Genomic DNA, 23,508 nt, shown 5'->3' with positions numbered 1-23,508 from the left:
AGAAGTTCTTTATTGTTGTGATATTAAAGTTGCTACCATGCCTTGCAGGTTGTACCCTTTTCTATGTCATGGCGCCATTTGTTGTTGTTGTTTTTTAAAGTCCTATGTATAAAATATATGTTTAAATAGTGTTAAAAGCATTCCGGAGAGAAGGGACAGATGGAACTTTAGCCTTATTTCAACATCTTATCACAACCATATGTTGAAAGCAGACTTCCTTTTCGGTAACCAAACCCGAAATGGGCTCAAGATATGAGCAATTTTCTGTCTTATGTGATGCTCTGAGTTACTGTGTGAATATAGTTCATGCCAAAACAATGACCATAGTGCATTTTAAGTTCCTGTTTAAGAATATGCAAAAACAATTATCAGAATGGAGTACAAATCCTGGAATACTTTATTTCTTCAATTCTAAGACACACTTTTTCATATATAAACATCTCTAAAAATCGGGTGCCTCTGAATCGCAGGTGTATCCTATATATTTTTGATGGCGGTGTTACGGAAATTGGGGTGCGTCTTACAATTGATGGTGTCTTATACTCATATTAAAGAAATATGATAGTTATACCTATCTTGGCACAAAGTCCTCTATCACATTTTGTGCAGCTTGCAGCAGCAATTTCTATTATAGATGTTCACTTTCATAGAGCCATCAACCTATAACTAAAAACATTGTGCATTTCTAAATATAGGTTCTGTACCACTGTTTCACAAGCTCAGGAACATTACAGAGTCTTAATTAAGAAATTGAGGGTTCTCTTTCCTACCCGCAAGGGCTGAATTTGTGACTGTCTGCACCTGCTTGAAAAGGTGAAAAGAGGACCTTCCTGTTCAGATTTTATTCTGACCTTTTAAAAAGCAGCAACTTGAAAAGATTTTTTGTTAAATTTTCTGCACAGTTAAAGTTTAGTGCCCTTTTTTCCCCTCAAGTGTGGATGTTAATTAAAATGTAAGTTTAGATAGGTATCTATGGCCCTTTGTTGTGATCCAGCTTAAGTTGACTCTAGCTCTATCAACTAGATAGAAGCTCATAAGATAACGTTACTTTCAATTGGTTGGGGTACAGAATTAAATAATCAACTGAGATTTTGGTTTTATTTCTACCTCTTGCAGGAATTTAACCTTATAGACAGAAGAGAACTTGCTCCACTTCAAGAACTGATTGAAAAACTCACTTCAAAGGACAGATAAGCAGAAATGTCTTTGTGAAAATCACTTGTTTCTTTAAACAGGCATGTGGTGTTTTAGGGATTTGGGCTGTGATTCTCTACACATTAATTGAGATCCATGAGACGAACTCCTAAGTTAAGTGTATGGAGGTTTGCAGTCTTTTAATTTGTTTGTTTTTAGAGAGACAAAAAAAGGAAATTTGTTCTGTTTTTATTTGGGCAACATAGATTCATTCTCTGTGCTTTTATTAGAAGGAATCCTTTGTCTTTTAGTGAGACACACACACAGTAAATAGTGTTCTGTTCCTTTTCATTGTGTACTTTTTAAAGAGGTTGTGTGTTTAAAAAGAAGAAAAAAACATGCTTTTTGGGAAATGTGACACTGCTGGTTGTATGGGTTCTGCATTGCCAGTTGTAGCCCATTCTCAGAAGGTCTTTAAAGACTAAACCTTCTCTAAGTGCCTTGGCAGACTCTCTTCTGAGGTACAAAGCACATACCAAGAACACTGCTGGAAGCAAAAGATCCACACGTTACTACCCAGGACACTTACTAACACTTCTTATAAATAAATAAATAAATAAATAAATAAATAAACATGTGTAGAACTTTTAAAATAAGCCATAAAACTTCTATCAGTGATCTCCAGCTTTTAATATAAAGCAATGCCTTTAGAGATGAATGTGGGCTATAGGAGGAGGAGTGAGAGAGGGGCTCATTTTAATTTTTGTATTGTCCTGCTCAGAAACCCATCTGTTCGTTCTTAGACCTCTGGTGGACCAAGGATAGCATAAGGTTGGCAGCTTTCTTCTTTGTTGCTTGCATTTAGTTGGTAAATATTAACTTCTGATTTCAATCTGCTAGTAAGTATTTCCTTCCCAGGAATGAGCAGTCTTGCAGGGGATCAGGTTAAAAATAAAGGAGTGGTGTTATCAAATAATCTTTAAAAACTTCAAATAAATGAATGATAGTCCTTTTAATGTAGGGCGATCGGTTTCATAGTTATTTTTTAAAAAATGAATAGAAAGTTTCTCATTTTCTTCATCATATTGATTCTGAATAGTCTCTTCACATTATAAATTGTGCGAAGAGAGTAACTAAATTCATCCATTTAAAAAAATGTTTTGGAGGTTGATGTATTCATGTCTTTTTTCATTGTAATTTTGATAAAATTTGGTTATTCTTTTTGCTCATTTCTGTCTTCTCAAATGAGGAAAAGGGCCATTTCCCTGCAATGAGGCTTGTAGATGACCATCACCAAGAGGCCAGTGTCTGAGGATATTCATAATAGAGCATGGAGAAACCTTTTCCCCCTTCGCATCTGAAACTTGACACTTTTCTGAGGGTGCAGTCTGAAATCTAAAGTGCCATGATGCTTGGATTAAAACCAATTCTAATGCCTCAACTCAACTCTGACAGATAGTTTGAAAGGCATAAATTGGTTTCTATAATCTGTAAGTGGTCTCCATCCTTGGGCTAAACTGAATTGGGGGTCCCATTTATACATTAGTATATTGATGGCAAGACATTAAAAGCATATGTTATGTAAAAAAGCATGCATGTCTTTTTAAAATTCTTATGTACACAATTGCTTCTCATACTATGGCTTAGTGTCCATGGGATTACCTGCATGTTTTGTGTATTTTAAGGATTGCAGTGTTAACAATATGTTTTTGGGACTCAGCTGTGATCTAGATTTCCTTGTAACACAAGACAATAAGAATTGCCATTAACATTTTATTTAGCCCAACATAATTCATGGTTTTGATCTTGAAAATTCAGTTGGTTGTTACTGGTTTTCCTTGTACTGTTTTTGATTCTACTTGATTTTTTAAGAAATGCTACATTTTTTAAAAAAAAAGTTGGAAAGTACAGACACCTTACAAATACCCCCCATCCTCATAGTAATTTAAGTATTTCTTTAAAAAGAATTGTTTTTAGCTGAAGGTGGGATCTTGCTCCATTTCCTGCTGAAATATTATAGGATCTGGAACTTCATAAGAATTTTGAATAGTTTAATACCTTGGGCATAATATTTGCACTGCATAATTTTAAAACTTGAAATCACATTCATTGAGAGGCTGTGGTGAATATGAATAAGGCTGTGAACAGAGTATGTCAAGTTTCAAATACTTATTGGGAAGAAATAATACAAATTTTTATTTGCATTCATTGCTCATTTACTCATCAAAAACTAAAAGCCTGGATTTCACTGTCTGAGAGTGCTGTTGGTTAGCCTTTACTGATCGCATTAAATATGAAGACAGAAACATTTAAAATACAAAGACAGTGTTTAAACTAAGAATTTTTTTTAGTATTTCATTGGGGGTATTGAGTGCTCACATTTGTTCGTCTTTAGAAGATTGTTTATTGCATAAGGGTGCATTAAAATGCAAATATGAAAGTCTCCTTTATCTTTCAGCTGACCAAGCATCTTGAACACCAAGCACTGTGGTATCATTAAAAATAAAATCACAATCTAGATCTGGATTTTAATTTTAAAGTGATATTCTCTTTAAATGCTGGATATCTATTTGATATAAAACATTGGATGCTGAACACTGGGGACTGACTTCTTAGTCACATCTTAGCCACTTATGAACCCTTTTTTCCTTCTCTTATGAAGGAAGAGCCTTAAAACTTCAGGAGGCTGAAACCATTTTGCTCTTGCTTCAGTTCTTGCTGTATTGCTTTCTCTTGTTGATGTCATTAATAACTTCTAGAGGTAATCTACCTCAGTTAATTGAAACTGAGCAAAAGTGATGATCAAAACGTAGATGCAAGTCCACTACAACCAGTTTTGTTGTTCTTTCTTAGGCCGGTGATAGATTTAATTCCAACAATTCACATTGTTATGACTAAAATTTAAAATGCTATACAAATGTTGTACGTTATTCTTTTACATATTAACATCAGGGATCCATGCTAATTGTTTGAGGAGTAAATGTCCCATATTCTGCTGTTATTGGGAGCAGGGCTTTGGAGGAACATCTTTCCGAAAGGACAAAAGGCCCTTCTATAAGTACATGTCAACTTTTTTCTTTTACTGCTTACTATGCAACATTAAATATTAGTAATTACCTTAAGATAGAAAAACAGAGACCCTGTTAATATTTTAGACCTCAATCTCCCTTCAAAGGCAAAAGGCCAATTTGCTGCTATTGACTCTTCTTGGTTGCTGTTTCCTTGAACCCATGCCTTGGATTACCATACAAAGTTGTAGTTTTTTTAAAAAAAATTGCTTTTCTGGTTTGGCAAATATCCTAAACTAGCCAAAATATATTATTTCCCTCTTGGGTGCTATATTGTACTTTTGTTATAATTTAACATGAAGGGGGACCTGCCAATTTTTCAAATGCACCACTATCATATTACTTAAAATATTAGGATGGGAGTGGGACTGCTTAACATTTCTTTTCATAGATAAAGAGTTATTTGGGCTTTCCAGACCACATTTCTTGAACCACTAGCCACTTTAGCGTGAAATATTTACATTCATGTGAAAGATTACTTGGCATCTTGTACACACCATTTCCTTGTTTGAAATATAATTTTCTCCTAAAACTGCCATTTCAAATTTTAAAATGCTTTCATTTGCTTTTTTCTCCCTCCAAGAGCACTGTCCTTTCAATAGTTTTTCATAGATTACTGTATTTTTAGGGGAAATTGATTTTTATAGCCACTAAACTGTATTCATTATTTTTGTACGTGTTATAACTAGGTCATTTGGGGACACAGATCTTTAAAAGGGCCATTTTGTTCCATTTCAATGCATTGATCTGCAGATAGCGTGTTGCTAAATATTGCCATATTAATTGATACCTTTGAGATGCAGTGGAGGGAGGAAGACTTGAAAATAATAACTCAGTGATAGCCAGCCTTGGTACATAGACCACCGACAAATCGATCTAATTGGCTTGAGATGTAGAATGATGAAAAGGAGATTAAAAAAATTGAAGGACCACTTTCAGCAGAATTGGGTAGTCAAGATTTTACAACTTCAGGCTCTACTTGGTGATGTATCTTTATATATGCAAGAATAGCAGAACATCTTGCAAGGTCTTTTTGATGAGTTCTCCATATCTGTTCTGCGGTGGGAATACAAGCACTGCAAGCTTCCCCCATTCTGCAGAGACCAAGGAAGTCTTACTGTTCGATTCTGCTGATTTGAATTAATTAGGGATCCCGGTACTTGACTTATGCAACATCCTGGGGTTGCTCTCATTCATGAACTCAACCCGCTGCAAGTCTGAAGCCCTGGAGCTGCTTTATCCAAGACAGAAAGGTATTGAAGATGCAACACAATCACACCTGCATCTTTAAGTGCTTCAAAGCAGCTGGACACAAAAAGGCTTAACATACAAAATGCAACACAGAGACCTGTACTGTAAAGCGGACTGTGCCAATATTACTTCGATTTGTAGTCATTATCGATCATTGCTTGTTTTTAAATGAAAACAGCTTTTTGATTTAAGAAAAAAAAATTGAATGTCTGAAATTCTGCAACACATGTATTGGAAAGATGTAAATAATGTATACAGATTGTTGTAAGTGATGGGATTGAAAAAAAAGTATATAAATTCTAGGCTTTTTCAGTAAGGAACTGAATGCTGTTTATAAGAAGAAAAATAAATAGCTATGTTTGACCATTGATTGCCTTTCTTCCCCTTCTCATCCTTACTGGTTCTTAGTAGATGGACATTCATCTTCTGCCTATATACATTGTACACATCTGAGCATCCCACATGATATCATTCCTTTGTGTAATTACCTCACCAGAATTTGTGAACCCTCTGTATTGCGAGCAAATCTGATAGCAATAAAATGAAACTAATCACGTTCCATTTCGTAAACTCATGGCATTGAAATATTAGCAAAGAACTGATGTTCGACAAGAGGAGAAACTCAATATTACATAATGTATAATAATACAGTTTATTTATATTCTGCTCTATCTCCCCAGAGGGACTCAGAGGATTGCAGACCACATATGAGGCAAACATCCAATGCCTTTTAAACAATGACATACACGGACAGAGGGAAAGGTTCATCTCTTTGTTCATCTCCAGAGTCTGGAGGCGATGCTCTACTTTCAGTAATGGGGAGGTGCTCTTATTTCATTTTCCCATGCCTAGGAACCTGTTATCCATAGATTCTCGGATATGTTTTGCATATCTGCATGGGGTGCCCTTTTGCCTTCACGCCAAGGCAGTACCTATTGATCTACTTGCATTGCTTGCTTTCAAACTGTTAGGTTGGTAGCAAGCTGAGGCTGACAGTCGGGAACTCACCCTGACTTGCGGCTTGGACTGTCAACCCTTCGGTCGACAGATTGTCCTGCTTAACCTGCTGTGCTATCACGGGTAGATATAATTCATTAAGAGGAATCAATATCTATTTCCTGTCACTGAAGTTCAAAACACCTGGAGGGCCAAAGTTTGCCCATGCCTGATCCTAAAGGCACCACACAGGAGGAAAGGGCCATTTCTGGAATGAGTGGAGTCAAAGAGTGAGGCCATGTAAGTATTAATAATAGGCTACAGCTGAATGCTTTTTTTCTTTTTCTTTTGGGCTACAATGCCATAGCTATGCTGGCAGGGGGATTCTGAATGTCCAGTCCAAAAGATAACACTTGCAAGCTATGATTTGGTGGCTGGTCTTGCTTTGCTCCTCATGCTAATAGGATGTTAGGAATTGTGGGCGTTGAAGTCCAAAACACCTGGAGGGCTGAAGTTTGCCCATGTCAGCTTTAGGATGCTATTTTTCATACAAAGCTGGCTGCTCCCAACTGAGGGCTTCACAATCAATTACAAGATCTTTACTATGGAATTTTAGAACTGCTCTTTCAGTCCATTTCAGCACAAAAAGGCCACCCTTTGGAAGTTTTGGATGCTAAAGGTTGAGGATAGACTTTTTTATAATAAGGCCTATTTAATTACGTCTATGAATCGAACCAAGAAGAGGGGTAAGTAGAGCAGAATTAGAATTTAACTGGGGCTGCACCTGCATTGTTGAAGTAATGCAGTTTGACACTACTTTAGGTGCTATGGAATCACAGTGATTGCAGTTTTATTTACAAGATTTTTAGCCTTTTCTGCCAAGGAGTCACAAAACGACAACTCCCAGGATGTGAAGCTGCGGTGGCGCAATGAGTTAAACCCTTGTGCCAGCTGGACTGCTGACCTGAAGTTTGGGTTTATGAACTAAAGGTTGCTGGTTTGAATCCTCGAGACGGGGCGGGCTCACGTTTGTCAGCTCTAGCTTGCGGAGACATGAGAGAAGCCTCCCAGCAGGATGGTAACACATCCAGGGGTCCTCTGGGCAGTGTCTCTGTAGACGGCCAATTCTCTCACACCAGAACCGACTTGCAGTATGTTCTCAAGTCACTTCTGATACGATTAAAAAAAAACTCTCAGTAAACTTTATTTATGGTTCTGTTCTTTGATTCGTGTTTGGGCGCTGTGTTTGTTCTACATAGGGACCACCAAATGCAGCATTACCCAAACATGAATCAAGGAACATGAAAGGCATTGCAGACTAACTCAGAGCTAAGTCAGCCATAGCGGAGCACTTGATGAACCAACCTGGACACAGTGTATTATTTGAGAACACAGAAATGCTGGACCACTCTCACAACTATCATGTCAGACTACACAGAGGAGCCATTGAAATCCACAAGATGCATGTGGACAATTTCAACAGAAAGGAGGAAACCATGAAAATGAACAAAATCTGGCTACTAGTATTAAAAAACTCTAAAATCAGGACAGTAAATAAAGAACAACACTCAGAAGACAGAGAAATTCCAGACATGAAATAATTGAATAATGAAATAATAAATAACATGCTGGAAATAATTCTACCGTTTACCCCAACCCCAAGTCTCCCATTAAATGCAGCACTTTACCCACTTTCCTCACACATTAGGTTTACAATCTACACTCCCCGCACTTTGGCCCAGTTCGCTCTCGTTTAATCCTTGTTCTGTTTTCAAATTATGTTCTACTACTATGTCATTTTTACTGAATTTTCCAATTTTTACTATGTCATTGGGTATAAATGTGCTTTATCCTGTTTTAATTTTTACTGTTATGCGTGTTATGTATGTATTTTATTTTGTTTTATTGCGATTACCTGGGCTTTGCTCCATATTAGCCCCCCCGAGTCCCTTCGGGGAGATGGAGGCGGGGTAGAAAATTAAAGTTATTATTACAGTAGAGTCTCACTTATCCAAGCTAAACGGGCCGGAAGAACCTTGGATAAGCAAATATCTTGGATAATAAGGAGAGATTAAGGAAAAGCCTATTAAACATCAAATTAGGTTATGATTTTACAAATTAAGCACCAAAACATCATGTTATACAACAAATTTGACAGAAAAAGTAGTTCAATACGCAGTAATGTCATGTTGTAATTACTGTATTTGCAAATTTAGCACCAAAATATCACGATATATTGAAAACATTGACTGCAAAAATGGCTTGGATAATCCAGAAACTTGGATAAGCGAGGCTTGGATAAGTGAGACTCTACTGTATTTTCTTTTCACTTTCACTCTGGAGCTCTTTCCACTTCAGCTCCCAGTTCTCCTTTGGATGACTATTCATATATTTTGTTCTCCTTTCAGATATGTAGTCTTGGAGCATATACTCTGATAAATATTCAAGCCATTTTTAAATTCCCATTTCCCTTCATCTTTCCAGCCTGGGAACATTAGTGAATCATTTGCAGTAGATCATAATTGCAGATCCAATTTTTAAAAATATTAACAGCATCAAAAAAAAGTTCTCAACACTGCCTTATGACAATTTGACAGAAAAAGTAGTTCAATATGCAGTAATGTTATGTTGTAATTACTGTATTTACTAATTTAGCACCAAAATATCATGATACAGTAGAATCTCACATCCAATCCTCGCTTATCCAACGTTCTGGATTATCCAACGTATTTTTGTAGTCAATGTTTTCAATATATCGTGATATTTTGGTGCTAAATTCATAAATACAGTAATTACTACATAGCATTACTGCGTATTGAACTACTTTTTCTGCCAAATTTGTTGTCTAACATGATGTTTGGGTGCGTCATTTGTAAAATCATAACCTAATTTGATGTTTAATAGGCTTTTCCTTAATGTCTCCTTATTATCCAACATATTCACTTATCCAACGTTCTGCCGGCCCGTTTATGTTGGATAAGTGAGATTCTACTGTATATTGAAAACATTGACTGCAAAAATGGCTTGGATAAGCGAGACTCTACTGTATTATATTATGACTCAGTCAGGGCCAGCTAACACCTCCAAACAAAGGCAGGAAGAAGCCAGGCCTTGAAGCTGGCAAGGCCATTAATGCTAATCAAGGTGATTAATTACAACATTCACACAGACAAAAGTTCTTTCCCCCACCCTGCACCTTACACAGATATATAAACCTCCTTTGCCTAGTTTTCAACAGACCTCACAACCTGTGGATGCCTGCCACAGATGTGGGCGAAACGTCAGGAGAGAATGCTTCTGGAACATGCCCATACAGCCCGGAAGACTCACAGCAACCCAGTGATTCCGGCCATGAAAGCCTCCGACAATACATAAAACTTGGATCATGATCTGCCTGCCCTGTTAAGTAATTACAATTGTCTGTTCGGGAAGAAATCCAATCTATGCGATCGGGGATTGACCAAGCGCGCCTGCTCGGCTAAATCCATTGCTCGGCGTGTGATTAAGCTTCCTTTTCTTTTTCCATTTGGCGTCGCGTCGTCTGGCTTAACGTGACTGACAGCGGCCGGCTCGAGAGAGATAGAAACAGAGAAGTGAGTCGCCTTTCACCGAACACTTTTTGACCCTCTCGGGCACCTGTAGGGGAGTTTCTGATTGTCAGAACTGACGGGGAAAGGAGAAGGAGGGAAAAACCCGGAAAGGCCTCGCGCCTCTCGAGGCCCCCCGTGCTGACGTCACCGCGGGCCGCAGCCAATCCCGAGCGACCGCGCGCCAAATTCAAACCCGCCTCGCGTCCTTGAACTCATTTGTCCTCTCAGCCTCGCCGTTTCTCCTTTAATAAGAACTGCTTTTCCATGGCAACCCCACCCAAGCGGACCCGGGCGGAGAAGAGCATCAAGAAGATCGCCATTGAAGGCAATATAGGTAAGGGAGAGGCAAGATTGGCGCCATAGCGTCGAGCCAAAGGAGTTTAAGTTTTGTCAAGCTGTATTAATTTTACAGTGTAGGCCTGGGAAAAAAATTTGGCCCTCCAGGTGTTTTGGACTCCAACTCCCCGGCTGTTAGGAATTGTGGGAGTTGGAGTCCAAAACACCTGGAGGGCCCAAGTTTTGCTCAGGCCTCTTAAATATTGCATCATGGATTCATGGTCTCCAGACCTTTTATCATTTTAGTCGCCCTCTGGACACCTTCGAGCTTGTCAGTATCTCTTTTGAACTGTGGAGCACAGTATTCCAGGTAAAGAGGTCTCACCAAATCAGAATACAAAGGCCTTCCCTCGCTCTTGGAGTCCTTGTGGACAACAAGTTAAACGTGAGCCAACAATGTCATGCAGCAGCTAAAAAGTCAATGGGATTTTGGCCTGCATAAATAGGAGTATGGTGTCTAGATACAGGGAAGTCATACTATCCCTCTATTCTGCCTTGGTCAGACCACACCTAGAATCACAATTTGTCCGATTCTGGGCACCACAATTTATTTATTTATTTATTACAATATTTATATGCCACCCTTCTTCTGGCAAGCTGGAATGTGTCCAGAGGAGGGCAACTAAAATGATCAAGGGTCTGGAGAACAAGCCCTATGAGGAGCGGCTTAAAGAGCTAAGCATGTTTAACCTGCAGAAGAGAAGGCTGAGAGGAGACATGATGAGGGCCATGGATAAATATGCGAGGAGAAGTAATAGGGAAGAGGGAACAAGCTTGTTTTCTGCTGCCCTGGAAACTAGGACGCAGAACAATGGCTTCAAACTACAGGAAAAGAGATTCTACCTGAACTTTAGGAAGAACTTCCTAATTCTGTTCAGCAGTGGAACTTTCTGCCTTGGTGAGTGATGGAGGCTTTCTTTAGAGGTGTTTAAACAGAGGCTAAATGGCCATCTGTTGGGGGTGCTGTTGGGGGTGCCCCGAGTCCCCACGGGGAGATGGTGGCGGGGTATAAATAAAGTTTTATTATTATTATTATTATTATTGTTATGTGATTTCCTGCTTCTCGGCAGGGGGTTGGACTGGATGGTCCGCGAGGTCTCTTCCAACTATAATTTTATGATCTAGACACTATACTCCGTTTGATGCAGCCCAAAATCCTATTGGCTTTTTTAGCTGCTGCATCACACTGTTGACTCATGTTTAACTTGTCCACAAAGACTCCCAAGATTTTTCTCACATGGACTGTTGACAAGCCATCCTCTGGAGTATGAATTTGAAATTTGAAATCAACACTGTTGTTTGGTATTTAGATGAAATGCAAATGTCATAATAGCTACTTCCTGTTTGTTAACCCTAACTGTCATGAATTGCAACTGTCACTTACTGCTATTTTGAAAATTAAGCCAATAGTAATGTGTGCACACACAGACATATATAGGCATTTTATTCAACTGTGTTTGTCAGGTAGGTAACCTCCCAAAAGCAGTTTACATTAAAAGTGGTCCATTGTACCAATACGAAGTAATGTACTACAACAGAAGAAACCTTGGAACTAAATAACTTCTTAATTAAGCAGACAAACCCAGATGTTAAAATAATCTACCTAAAAAGTTATGCTAAATATAGGGGTGAGTGTACACCTACAAAAACATATTTGCCAAAAAGCCTCCCATGCACTCCTTTAGCAATTAATAAGTACCATATACAGAATGAGTTCTGGTAGGAAACAAAAAATTAAGAAAGGACCTTTTCCTGAGTATTCACAGGTGGCATGAAAGTAAGTAAAATGTGATCAGCTCCCCAGTATCAATGAAGTAATGCAAAATGCTGATTTAAAATTGAGGAACATCAAAGCTATACTGTTGAACTTGCTCAACACTCAAATTTTAAAGTGAAAATATTATAGTATTGACAGCTTCATAATATTTCTTGTTAATATTCTAACATGAAATTAGTCATACAACACAATGTAAGGAGAGGCTACCTGTAGCTGTTACTTAGGTGCTTCCTGTTTGTCAAGTTATTTGAAACTATGACTCATTTTAAAGATGAGCATAAGTAATCACTTAGGCAAAAAATCCATAGAGACATACAATATTTATTTATGTATTTATTTATTTACAGCATTTATACCCCGTCATTCTAACCCGAGGGGACTCGGCGGCTCACAAAATTGGCAAAATGTAATGTCCAAAACATAATTATAAAAACATCACAGTACATTTAAATCAGTTAATAATACAGTTTAAAAAGCAATATAGAACTTAAAACATATATATCATTAAATCCATTCATCCACAATTTTTGGATCTATCAAGATACATTTCTTATACTGTGTTGTGAATATGAACAAATGCATGGTGTAAATGTACATGGTTTCTATCCAGCTGTGCAGCAGAAGCAGTACAAAAAAATGTTTAGGTCACTTCTTATGACTGACCCTCACTCTTTTCAGAAATGTATTTTACATTGACAAAACAGGCTACCAAAAAGCCTATGTCTTTATACATAGGTAGTTAAACATTTCATTTGCAGACTGTTAAAAAAATGGGTTCCATTACCAGTGCTGTCTCATCAAACATGTCTCCATTCAGATATTGGCCTCTGGCATTTTCTAGTGAGTATGAGTGCCACAATTAAACTGTTTCATCAACTGAGTGCTTTTTCCCACAGCTGCAGGCAAGTCAACCTTTGTGAATCTTCTCAAACAAGCCGGAGAAGAGTGGGATGTTGTTCCAGAGCCAGTGGCAAGATGGTGCAATGTTCAGAACTGCCAGGATGAATGTGAGGTAGGAAGAAATGTGACTATGATTGTAGAAGGGGAAGGACTTTCAAGGCTAAGAATTCTTAATGCACTGCATCCCAGAGACTTAATTTGCTTACAACTGTCTGTGCATTTCTAGATTAAAAATAAAACAACTTGATTTCCCTTTGCCCATGCAAAGAGTGCAAATGCAGAAGTAAAACTTCAAAAATAAATGTGGAAATAGATACTTTAGGCAAATTTACTTTATTTGCATAATGATGTGCCGAAGAATTTTTATAATTGCATACCAGATTGGCCTGCAAGAAATATAAGGCTGTTCAAGACTTTTAAAAAGGTCTGTATTAAGTGATGCTTAAAATTCATTCACCTTTTCCTTCAGGGCTGATTTTAAAGTCTGCATAAAGAGCCACTTCTCTTTTTTTTATTGCCAGCGCAGCAAGTCTGCTTTCTAGCGGTCAAAGGCATTAATAATGCTGAGACAGGCACCTTACTATTGAGGTCTTTCAGTGCCTCTTAGCAGTTCAAGAGCTGTTTATCCTGTTTTGGATTGCATACAACAACTTTACTGTTGCCACAAATTGTCTTTGCTCTGAGCTATTCTGGTGAAGTGGTTTATAAATCTCTTTAAGATCATTATACATATTGGCCTGGTCTGAACACTACAGTAAGTCAGAGTTGCATGCACAGTTAGCAGGCTGGTACATGCTATCCAGTGATTTTCAATACAAGTAAGATGAATTATTATGCACCATTATGATGGCTTGTCCTCAGCAAGACAGAATTGTCTCAAATTTGAGCTGGTCAAGACATTCAAATGCACTCACATGCTGCTCATAGAAAGGTTGCAGAGCATGCAATTTCTAACTATCATACTTTTTTTTATTCTTAGGCTCATGTCAATCTTGTGGAATAAGATTTAGTTAAGAATTTGAAGTGTCCAGATAATTTTGCTACTTTTTGATGTCTAGAGCAGAGCCTTCCAAGCAGTGCATGTTGGTAACACGTTTTAGATGCACATCATTTCACAACAAAGTAATAGTTTTACTAGCAAGAGATACAGACTCTTTAGATACAAACACATACATAAGTCCTAGATACTAGAGATACAGACACTTACATAGAACAAAGTCCATGTGAACACAAGCTATCTCATGAAAACCTTTTATTTATATATTTTGAAATATATGATTTATTGCTTATTTTATATGTACTCAGATTTCTCTTTATGTTTGCACGACACACCTACACACTACAGGCCACACACTTAACATTTGGAAAACTGGCTCGTTGCTTTTGGATATCGGCAACTATTGTTACTAAATTGCCTCTTAACTCAACAGATAGTATGTTCATAGCAATTTAGGTTTAATTGTAACAGTAAAAATGAATTCTTGTTAATTTTATGCATAGATAGATAATAACAGTTCAGCACAATCCATGTTAGATCTTTAAGATCACAACACAAACATTTTTTCATTTGAATTGAGGTTTTGTTGTATATGAGCACTTAAATTTTTTCCGAAATTGAGGGTAAAATATTTTCTCGAAACTGTTTGGTTCCATCCATTCAGATTCACCTCATGTTAACTTCTCATTTGCTGTTAATGAGAATAATGTGGAAAAAAGCTATCTACTTTTGTTTATGACTCCTCTCTTGAAAAGAGTACCAGAAATTCAAGTCCTGACCATCTCAGCCTCAGTGTCCATTAGAAAGGAAATTGGATCCTCAAAGGCAGGACATGAGCCCAAAGGTTGTTTGTGTAACAACATATCCTGGCTTGGTGCTCATGTGAACCAATTGATAAATGTGTGTGATTTCTTGAAATTACCAGCATGTGTGAACACATCTTCCAGGCATGCTTGATATTATTTGGTTTTACTCAGTACTGAGCCTTTTGTATCCTCATTCTAATTTTGCATATATATGATTAGGCTTTCATTAGTAAAAACATAATTAGTCAGGCAGCAGTATTTTAACTCTTGTGGTTTTCTTGCTCACCACGTTGGTGCTTTTTCTAGACTAAAATGCTAGTGAAAGGATTTGAATTGATTGGGTATAATTCCATTTTGGTCTAGCAGGTCTTAAGTTTCGCTCAGTAAAGGTTGTCCTCTTGTTTTGTTTTTTCAGCAGGAGCTCTCAGACTCACAGAAGTGTGGTGGCAACTTACTCCAAATGATGTATGAGAAGCCAGAGAGATGGTCTTTCACTTTCCAGTCCTATGCCTGTCTAAGCAGAATCCGGGCTCAGCTCAAATCTCTTGAGGGGAAAATCAAAGAAGCTGAGAACCCCGTAGTCTTTTTTGAGAGATCTGTTTACAGTGACAGGTAGGAACAAATTCTTTTTGCTACCTATCACTCTTTCAGTAGTAATATTTATGTCATTTTTTTTGTGAGGAGACAATTAAAATTGACTTTTTGAAACTGGAATGGACTGCAAGAGAGATGTGTCCATTTATAAAATCATAATGGAACAAGAGAAACTTATGTCAAAAGTCATGCATTGCTGACTCTGTTTCAGGGCTGGTTTTTGTTTATCCCTTGCAGAAGGCAGCTATTCTAGGATCACCAAACAGCTGCTAGGAGTAAGGGTTGAGTAGACAGCTAGTTTTTATAGGGGGTGATTTTTCTGGAATTACATTTGAAGCATTGACAACTGCTTTATCCTTATTTCCTGCAGTCCCCAGACTTCTTTGCAGTGTATTCAACCTGAATGTTTGTTATGCTTATTTAAAAGGAGACTGTACTCAAGGGATGAGTGACCTGGAATCCAGGAGCATGGCATGTTATCAATCTCATTCATCACATCTCTCCTTCCAGCTAATATGCCTTACATACATTATAGAAAGATTACAGAATTTTATTTAACCCGAATTACTCTTTTTCTCGATAGATACATTTTTGCATCTAATCTGTATGAATCTGACTGTATGAATGAAACGGAGTGGACTATTTACCAAGACTGGCACAACTGGATGAACCAACAGTTTGGATCATGTCTTGAACTGGATGGCATTATTTATCTCCGAGCGACTCCTGAGGTAAAATAAAGTGAAGCAATGGCTGAGCTCCTGAATGTTACGTATTAGCAGCTGTAGGTATACATGGCCCTCTCCCATCCTCAGGAGAGATTATAACTGCTGTGCAGCTAGCTATAGGAACACCACTGGGCACTTTTCTGTTTCCTCTCCCTGCTATTTGGCTGGGAGTGAGTTTTGTTGTTGAATTAGGTTGGTGAAAAACTCTGACTTCCACCATCACAAAAAAAATGACAATGAATATCAAACACTAAGTGAGCAGGATTCAGGCTTCTGTGGTCTGTTTGATAGTGGCTTTAAACACATCTGAGATTGCTGAATGATGCCAGATGATAACTTCAATAATAGCACCTGCTTTGCCTCATGAGTCCTAAACTGAGCTGATCTACATATAAAAGAACAGATCTGCATCTGTGTTACTGTGCACTAGGGATTCTAATAATTTTATTCATAAGGCGGTGTATTGAGAATTTTTTTTGATGCTGTTAATATTTTTAAAAATTGGATCTGCAATTTTGATCTACTGCAAATGGTTCACTAATGTTCCCAGGCTGGAAAGATGAAGGGAAATGGGAATTTAAAAATAGCTTGAATATTTATCAGAGTATATGCTCCAATTGAAAGGAGAACAAATTATATGAATGATCATCCAAAGGAGGACTGGAAGCTGAAGTGGAAAGATCTTATAACCAGAGCAAAAGGAACAGGAAAATATAAGGAACTGAACCAAAAAATCTTCATGATCTAGTAAATAATATAAATTAAAGAATAGAGTTATAACTGTTCCCTGAGGGAGGAAGAGGAAAAATGGATAGGTATGGCCCCAGAGTGTAGTGGAGACTCCTACTTTGGAGGCTTTTAAGCAGAGTCTGGATGGCCATCTGTCAGGGGTGCTTTGAATGCTATTTCCTGCTTCTTGGCAGGGGGTTGGACTGTATGGCCCATTAGGTCTCTTCCAACTCCATGATTCTATGATTCTATAATAGATGTATAGAACTATAAAATACAGATTGTAATCAGTAGATTGTGTAATATGGGGCAAATAATAATATATCTTTGTGTATATGTAGTTGTTACAAATTACTCACATCTAACCATTTTTTTTTAAAAAAAGAAACTAATGTTCCCAGGCTGTCTTTTGTCTAACTTGCCTTTATAGTAGGGTATAACTTGCAAATATGTGATTGCTTCATTCTCACTTAATCTTTAAATATGTGGATACACTTGAGAAATATTCAGTAAGTGCCATATTACTGTCTTTTTTATATTGCTCACTAACATATTAATTTTAAACACTTGTGAGTGATCTCTTGTCACTTGTTGCAGTCTACTCCAAATAATAAAAAAAACAAGGAAATAGTTTATCCAGTAGTCATAGGAGTTTTCCACTGTTCTTTTGCTTAATATAGTGTTGAAATAGGATTAGGATATAAATGGAATTTAAGCCATTAAAGGCAGTCAGATTGTTGCAGCTTTATATCTGCAAGACATGATCAGGGCTGTTCATGACCAGGTGACTTGGAGGTTTCTCCTTCATGGAGACATCAAGAGTAAAAGTCAATGGCAGTTCAGAGCAACATCCCTCTTCTTTCTGTAGAGCCTGGGCTGGTCTATTCCCACATGTGAGTCATGCCCGGTGGCCGTGAGTTAGGCAAGACTATGAGTGTACACATGTGAATCTGGTCACACTCCTTTCATGGCTTCTTAGCACTTTCTGCCTCCTGCCCTTCAAGGGCCTTGTGGGGAACAAAACCAGCAGCTGCAACCTAGCCCAAGGGCCTGGGGAAGGAGCATTATCCATCCAGGGTGCATCTACATTGTTGTTAACAACAACAACAATGAAAAAAGTGAATAGAGGACAATAGTCTCATTTTAGCAAATGGGTTTACATTGCTTAGAAGTGACTGCTACCGATATGTGGAGAGTTCTTCACTTTAAAAGATAATGTGAGTGATTATGCTATTTTTAAAATATCATCAAAGATAGATGTGGAAATTGGAGAGAAAATCAAATTTGATATGTGCCATCTGTCATTTTGTTTCTCATGCTGCAAAAAATAAGCTACCCTTTTAAAGATTTCTCTATATACTCGTGTATAAGTCTAAAATGTATAGTCAAAAAATTAACCTATTGTATACAATTATTTTATTCCTAGTTTACACCAATGCACACAATCATGTATCATGGTTTTTAAAGAACGATTGAAGCTGCTGTATTCCAGTTCTTTCTAGAAATTTTACATCAGTCTTATCCTCTTTAATTTTTAGAAATGCTTGAATAGGATTTATGTGCGTGGAAGGGACGAAGAACAAGGCATTCCCATAGAATACCTCGAAAAGCTTCATTACAAACATGAGAGCTGGCTCCAGCATAGGACTTTACGGTAATCATTCCCCACCATTTGTTTCTAATGAACAATATTGCCAGTAGTCTTCTCATTATTTTTCATGATTCTTTAGTTCTGTTGTACAGATGGCTTTTGGCCCATAGATTTCTTCAAAAGCTGGATCAGATTTTGAAGCATGCACTCCTCAGAAATATAAGAATGGGTTGAGTTAGACATACAGGATAGTCCTAGAGAAAAGGTTGCTGTGCTTTTAAGTTGTTTTTGATATTTTGGTGTGTTTTGTTCAGAGAGTTTGCTTTTGCCTTCTTCTGTGGCCGGGAAAGTGTGACTTGCCCAGGGTCACTCAGTGGCTTTCAAGCCTGGGCCTCCAGAGTCATTGTCCAATAGTCAAGCTACTATACAATGCCAGCTCCTGCGAGTTATCTAACATTTCCAAAAATACAGATGTAAAATTAATTGTGAAAGTCTACTCTAATAATTAAAAGCCTAATATGACCAAGGAGAGTTATAGGGCAAGGAAATTGTGACAGAAACTCATGAATACACAGCAAGCCATCTGTCTTAGTTAAAAAAATTAGGATTGCACTATTATCTTCAGAGATTCTTATATTTTTGTGCACAATGCTTTGCTTGTATATGTGGTTCCCCAGATAAAATATCAAATTTTCTTTATAGAATGGATTTTGAATATTTGCAAGAATTACCGATTCTAACACTGGATGTAAATGAAGATTTCAAGGGCAACAAAGATAGGCATGAAAACATGATTGAAAAGGTAAAGTCTGTCAAAAAGACACTTACATTTTTTGGGTGATTGTTTTAGCATTAAAAGTATTCCATGTTGGAATGTTTTCACAACGCTCCTGTACCACGACTTTATTTACCTAACTTTTATCTCACCTTTCTGCCGCTATAGCAGGCATGGGCAAATTTCAGATCTCCGTGTGTTTTGGACTTCAACTGCCACAATTCCTAACATCCGAATTGTAAAAGTTGAAGTCCAAAACACCTGGAGGGCCAAAGTTTGCCCATGCATACGCTATAGGGACTTTACTCTCTGCACCAGTTTTGAGTTGGAGGGAATAGTTCACCATTACCAAAAAGTCCTCTAGACTAAATTGGCTTTTTTATGTTCTACGTTTTTCTTAATACAGTAGAGTCTCACTTATCCAACATAAACGGGCCGGCAGAATGTTGGATAAGCGAATATGTTGGATAATAAGGAGGCATTAAGGAAAAGCCTATTAAACATCAAATTAGGTTATGATTTTACAAATTAAGCAGCAAAACATCATGTTATACAACAAATTAGACACAAAAAGTAGTTCAATACACAGTAATGCTGTGCACTAATTACTGTATTTACGAATTTAGCACCAAAATATCATGATTTATTGAAAACATTGACTACAAAAATGCGTTGGATAATCCAGAACGTTGGATAAGCGAGTGTTGGATGAGTGAGACTCTACTGTATTGGCTAACTCTGGAATTTCTAAATATTTTAACATTTGAAATCAAGTGACTAAACAGTTTGTAGTCTTTGCTTCAACACACATTCGAGGTGGGATTTGTGTGACCCTTCAGACATTGTTGGATTGCAGGTCTCAGCAGCCATAGCCAGTATAACCAGTGCTAATGGATGCTAGGAACTGCAATTCAACAATATCTATAGGGGAAAATGAGTTCCACACTGATGTCCCTGAAAGGAGGTCAAGATCTTAATAATAACATTTGTGCAGAATTAATATATGATTTCATTAAGCATCAAGAGTACAGAAAGATACTCATTCCCCCCTTGTTTAAAATAATTCAGGATTGTTTGCATTCTTCCACTTTTAGTAATAGTAGCTGTCTCCACTGATGGCAGCCTTTTTCTCTGTACCTCTGTATGCATATCCCTATGAAATTTTGTTAATTCACTTTATTACACTGTTGATTTTGATCCTTTAAACATATTTCTTTAACATAGGTTGTCAAAAAGATGGTACTCTTAAAAGATACAGCTTTTTTGTAATGCATTTATGCATAATTTGATTAGCATAATAAATCAGAAGGATATCTGCTACCCCACTCCTTTCCCTGCTACTATAACACTTTTCCATTGTAAACCGTACTACTTTTCTCTTATCATTCTACACTGTGATGTAAGCCTCCTAAAAACACAAGAGTATGATTTCCTTTCATTATATGAGATAAATATACCATAGGCGTACATACATTGGGATTCTTAAGGTGTTTTTAAGAGATATTGCAAGCTTTTAAATACCATTCTAGTATCTAAAACCAATTTACTGCTCATCATATTTATTAATCCATGCCTCTTGTATGTAGTATACAATGACTATCTTTAATGCTTGCGTTCTTAAATGGGACCCGAGTCTCAACATAAATTTCATTTATATTGCTTCTGTATTTTATATACATCCAGCCTAAATGTTAGTTTATATACAGTATTTTAAACAGTTTTTTGCATGAAGCAAAGTTGGCATACATTGAACTATTAGAAAGCCTTGAATGGAAGCAGGACTAAGCAAGTGTAATTAAGATTAAGGGATACAGCAATATATCTACAACAACTTACCATAGTCAACAATTCTGAGAAGATTCTGAGAATACAGTTTGAAGAAGACTATAACTATACATCAAAAGACTGTTAAAGATCTATTACAAACATACACAACCTGAAAAAGGATCCCCGAAACGAGGCATTGCATCCGGGATTACTTGTTGTTGTATAGTTGTGTTTGTATATACACCATATTCTTGGACTGTTTTCTGTTTGACATTGATGTATGTTTTGCTTTATGTGTTACATAATAAGATAGTACCCAGTTGGGACTGTAGAGAAAATACTCAGTAATACAAGCATACTGTCTTATGAATATACACATTTAAATCTGTATGAGAACATATATATTCAAGTTTTTTCTATTGATACCATTCTTGTAGCATTTTATGGAAAGACACCTTGAGTACCCTTTGGGATAGAGAAAGGTGGGATAGCAATTTCATAAATAAATATATATTTCAGATTTCTCAATAAGGGGATACTCAGGCTATAACAGGCATGGGCAAACTTGGGCCCTCCAGATGTTTGGACTTCCACTCACAAAATTCCTAACCGCCAGTGGGAGTTGAAGTCCAAAACACCAGGAGGGCCCAAATTTGCCCATGCCTGGTCTATACTATAATATACTCTGGTTTACATTTTCCAGTATTTTTCAGAAGTTCCCTAGAACCTGATATTTAGCAATCATAATCTTATCATGTTCAGTAAGTATATAACTAATATTCATATGTTTTTCTCTTTCCAGGTCAAAGAATTCTTGAGCACTTTGTAGCCTTTCCAGAAAATGCACTGCATCCTGATGTCATATGATTACTTTGTTGGTGCCACTATTTCTGCTTTTGCTTAAAAGTCTCAGAGGACAATATTTTGCTTCGTTGAACTCTGAAGTACTGCATGGAGTTAGCTTGGAATAATGTATTTCCGTTTCTCATGGGAAGTGTTTGCTGCAGAAATTAAGATCATGCATACATGCCTTTGGATCTGTAATATAACTGAAATAGTTCAGTAAAATTATAGGTTGTGTCTCTGGAATAGAAGCAATGAAAGTTGGATGGGATTTCAAGTCCCTTTCATGAACAACCTAGAACTGGAACACTTGTATGTTCTGCAATACTGGAGGTTCACCCCAGAGGGAGGCATTTCCCACTCATGAACCATGTGTCCATATGATTGCGAATGTAGAATCAGCATTTTGTCCAATCTGCTTGTGTAGGAATGATGCATTTCAAAAACACTTATATAAATTAGCAACAGGAAACAAGCCGTAATGAATGGAGAAACGTTTGACCAAAAATTAAACTGGATCTTTAATAGGAGTCTTTTCTAGCTTTGAAGCATTTTGTGTTTGTTTCTGCAGACCAAAATATCAAAACAATTGTGTTTGCTCTTCTCAGATAACTAGATTCTATTTCTTTGGTTAAAAGATTTATCTTAAACTTGCCAATTATACCAATTTCTCACTGAGCTGAAAATGTAGCCCATAGTCTTAAAGCAGAAGGAGAGCAGTATGGCAAATAGGATTCCTCACCCTGCTCCCAAAACTTTGAAATGAGATATTTATTATATATGGGAGCATTTTATGATGTGTGTGTGTGTTTAATAGAAGCATCAGAACTGTTTCTAGGTGTTATGAAATCTTTGGTAGGCTGATCTTGTATACAGTCTGGCAATATTTATTCTCCTGACACCCAATTGCTCCCATGCTTCACATTTACGGATTTTTGTGTATTGCTGCATTTTCTCCTTGAGCTTTATTTAATACACCTGTCCCTTTCCTATTGAGACTACCTGAAAGGAAGGGACAATGGCATCTGTATTTTAGTACTAGAAAAGGGTCCACTGCAGTAATATATTTTAAATTATTTTACAACATTTTTTTTGTATTACAAAATATAAATTGTGAAACATTTCTTGGATACTGTATTTTAACATGTTTTGTTTTTCTAGATGTCATTGTGCACACCATGATTTTTCTGTTAGCACTGAGCATTTTACGCGATCATGTTGGGAACTTTTGTTAAACTGAAATAAATATGCAAATATCTTAGTTCTGTGTTTTTTCAACTATTTTGCACTATCCTTGATCGACTTTGCTTGTCTTTTAGTCTTTAGTGCCAAGTTTCCAGGTTTTGATTATTTCAAATTGCCATTTCCACAATGCTTTCAGTCTTTAAAACTTAAAAAAAAACAGCTCTCTGCAGCTCTCAAGCATATATAGACTAAAGTGGATTGAATGACCACATCAGCAGTTTTGACTTGCTGTGTGCCACTCTGCTTCTGCATGTATTGCAGCTGTTGTATGCATAAATAACTGCAGCATCCAGCCGCAGACACTAGCCCACCTACTCCCCAGCCCCATAAACATTCTTTGCATTTGCTGCAGAGGCTTAATGCTGACTGTACAAGAAGCAAATGTCCTCTTAAGAACACAGTCTACTGGTTGTATTGGGTCATTTTACTGCTCACCAGGCA

General features: G+C 37.2%; 2 protein-coding genes across 3 annotated transcripts in view; both read left to right on the top strand.

The window, feature by feature from the left end:
• mob1b (MOB kinase activator 1B) overlaps positions 1 to 1,552 on the top strand; it is a 31,410-nt gene extending 29,858 nt beyond the window's left edge. Inside the window, exon 6 of the mRNA XM_008112169.3 lies at positions 1,117 to 1,552. Coding sequence (XP_008110376.1) covers positions 1,117 to 1,194 — 78 coding nt within the window. The 3' untranslated portion in view covers positions 1,195 to 1,552. The remainder of the gene's footprint in view (positions 1 to 1,116) is intronic.
• Positions 1,553 to 9,877: 8,325 nt separating this feature from the next.
• dck (deoxycytidine kinase) lies at positions 9,878 to 23,083 on the top strand. 2 transcript variants are annotated; one of them, XM_062981397.1, is made up of 7 exons: positions 9,878 to 10,313; positions 12,989 to 13,104; positions 15,214 to 15,407; positions 15,973 to 16,120; positions 18,385 to 18,500; positions 19,140 to 19,239; positions 21,782 to 23,083. In XM_062981397.1, exons 1-7 carry the CDS (start codon positions 10,244 to 10,246, stop codon positions 21,806 to 21,808), a joined length of 771 nt encoding a protein of 256 aa, XP_062837467.1. In that variant the 5' UTR covers positions 9,878 to 10,243; the 3' UTR covers positions 21,809 to 23,083. The 2 variants fall into 2 exon arrangements, with proteins under 2 accessions (XP_062837467.1, XP_008110377.1); XM_008112170.3 differs by having other exon boundaries at positions 9,886 to 10,313; positions 15,211 to 15,407.
• Positions 23,084 to 23,508: the final 425 nt, after the last annotated feature.

The sequence above is a fragment of the Anolis carolinensis genome, chromosome 5 (genome assembly GCF_035594765.1).
Source record: "Anolis carolinensis isolate JA03-04 chromosome 5, rAnoCar3.1.pri, whole genome shotgun sequence".
Classification (NCBI taxonomy): Eukaryota; Metazoa; Chordata; class Lepidosauria; order Squamata; family Dactyloidae; genus Anolis; species Anolis carolinensis.
The sequence above is the reverse complement of the archived record's forward strand: the minus strand, read 5'-3'. Positions and strand labels throughout refer to the sequence as shown.

Excerpts from the sequence above, each read along its gene's own strand:
- dck (XM_008112170.3), top strand. The coding sequence starts at position 10,244 with ATGGCAACCCCACCCAAGCGGACCCGGGCGGAGAAGAGCATCAAGAAG. Across the intron at positions 10,314-12,988 it reads CGCCATTGAAGGCAATATAG|CTGCAGGCAAGTCAACCTTT; the intron begins GTAAGGGAGAGG and ends TTTTTCCCACAG. Across the intron at positions 19,240-21,781 it reads ATGAAAACATGATTGAAAAG|GTCAAAGAATTCTTGAGCAC; the intron begins GTAAAGTCTGTC and ends TTCTCTTTCCAG.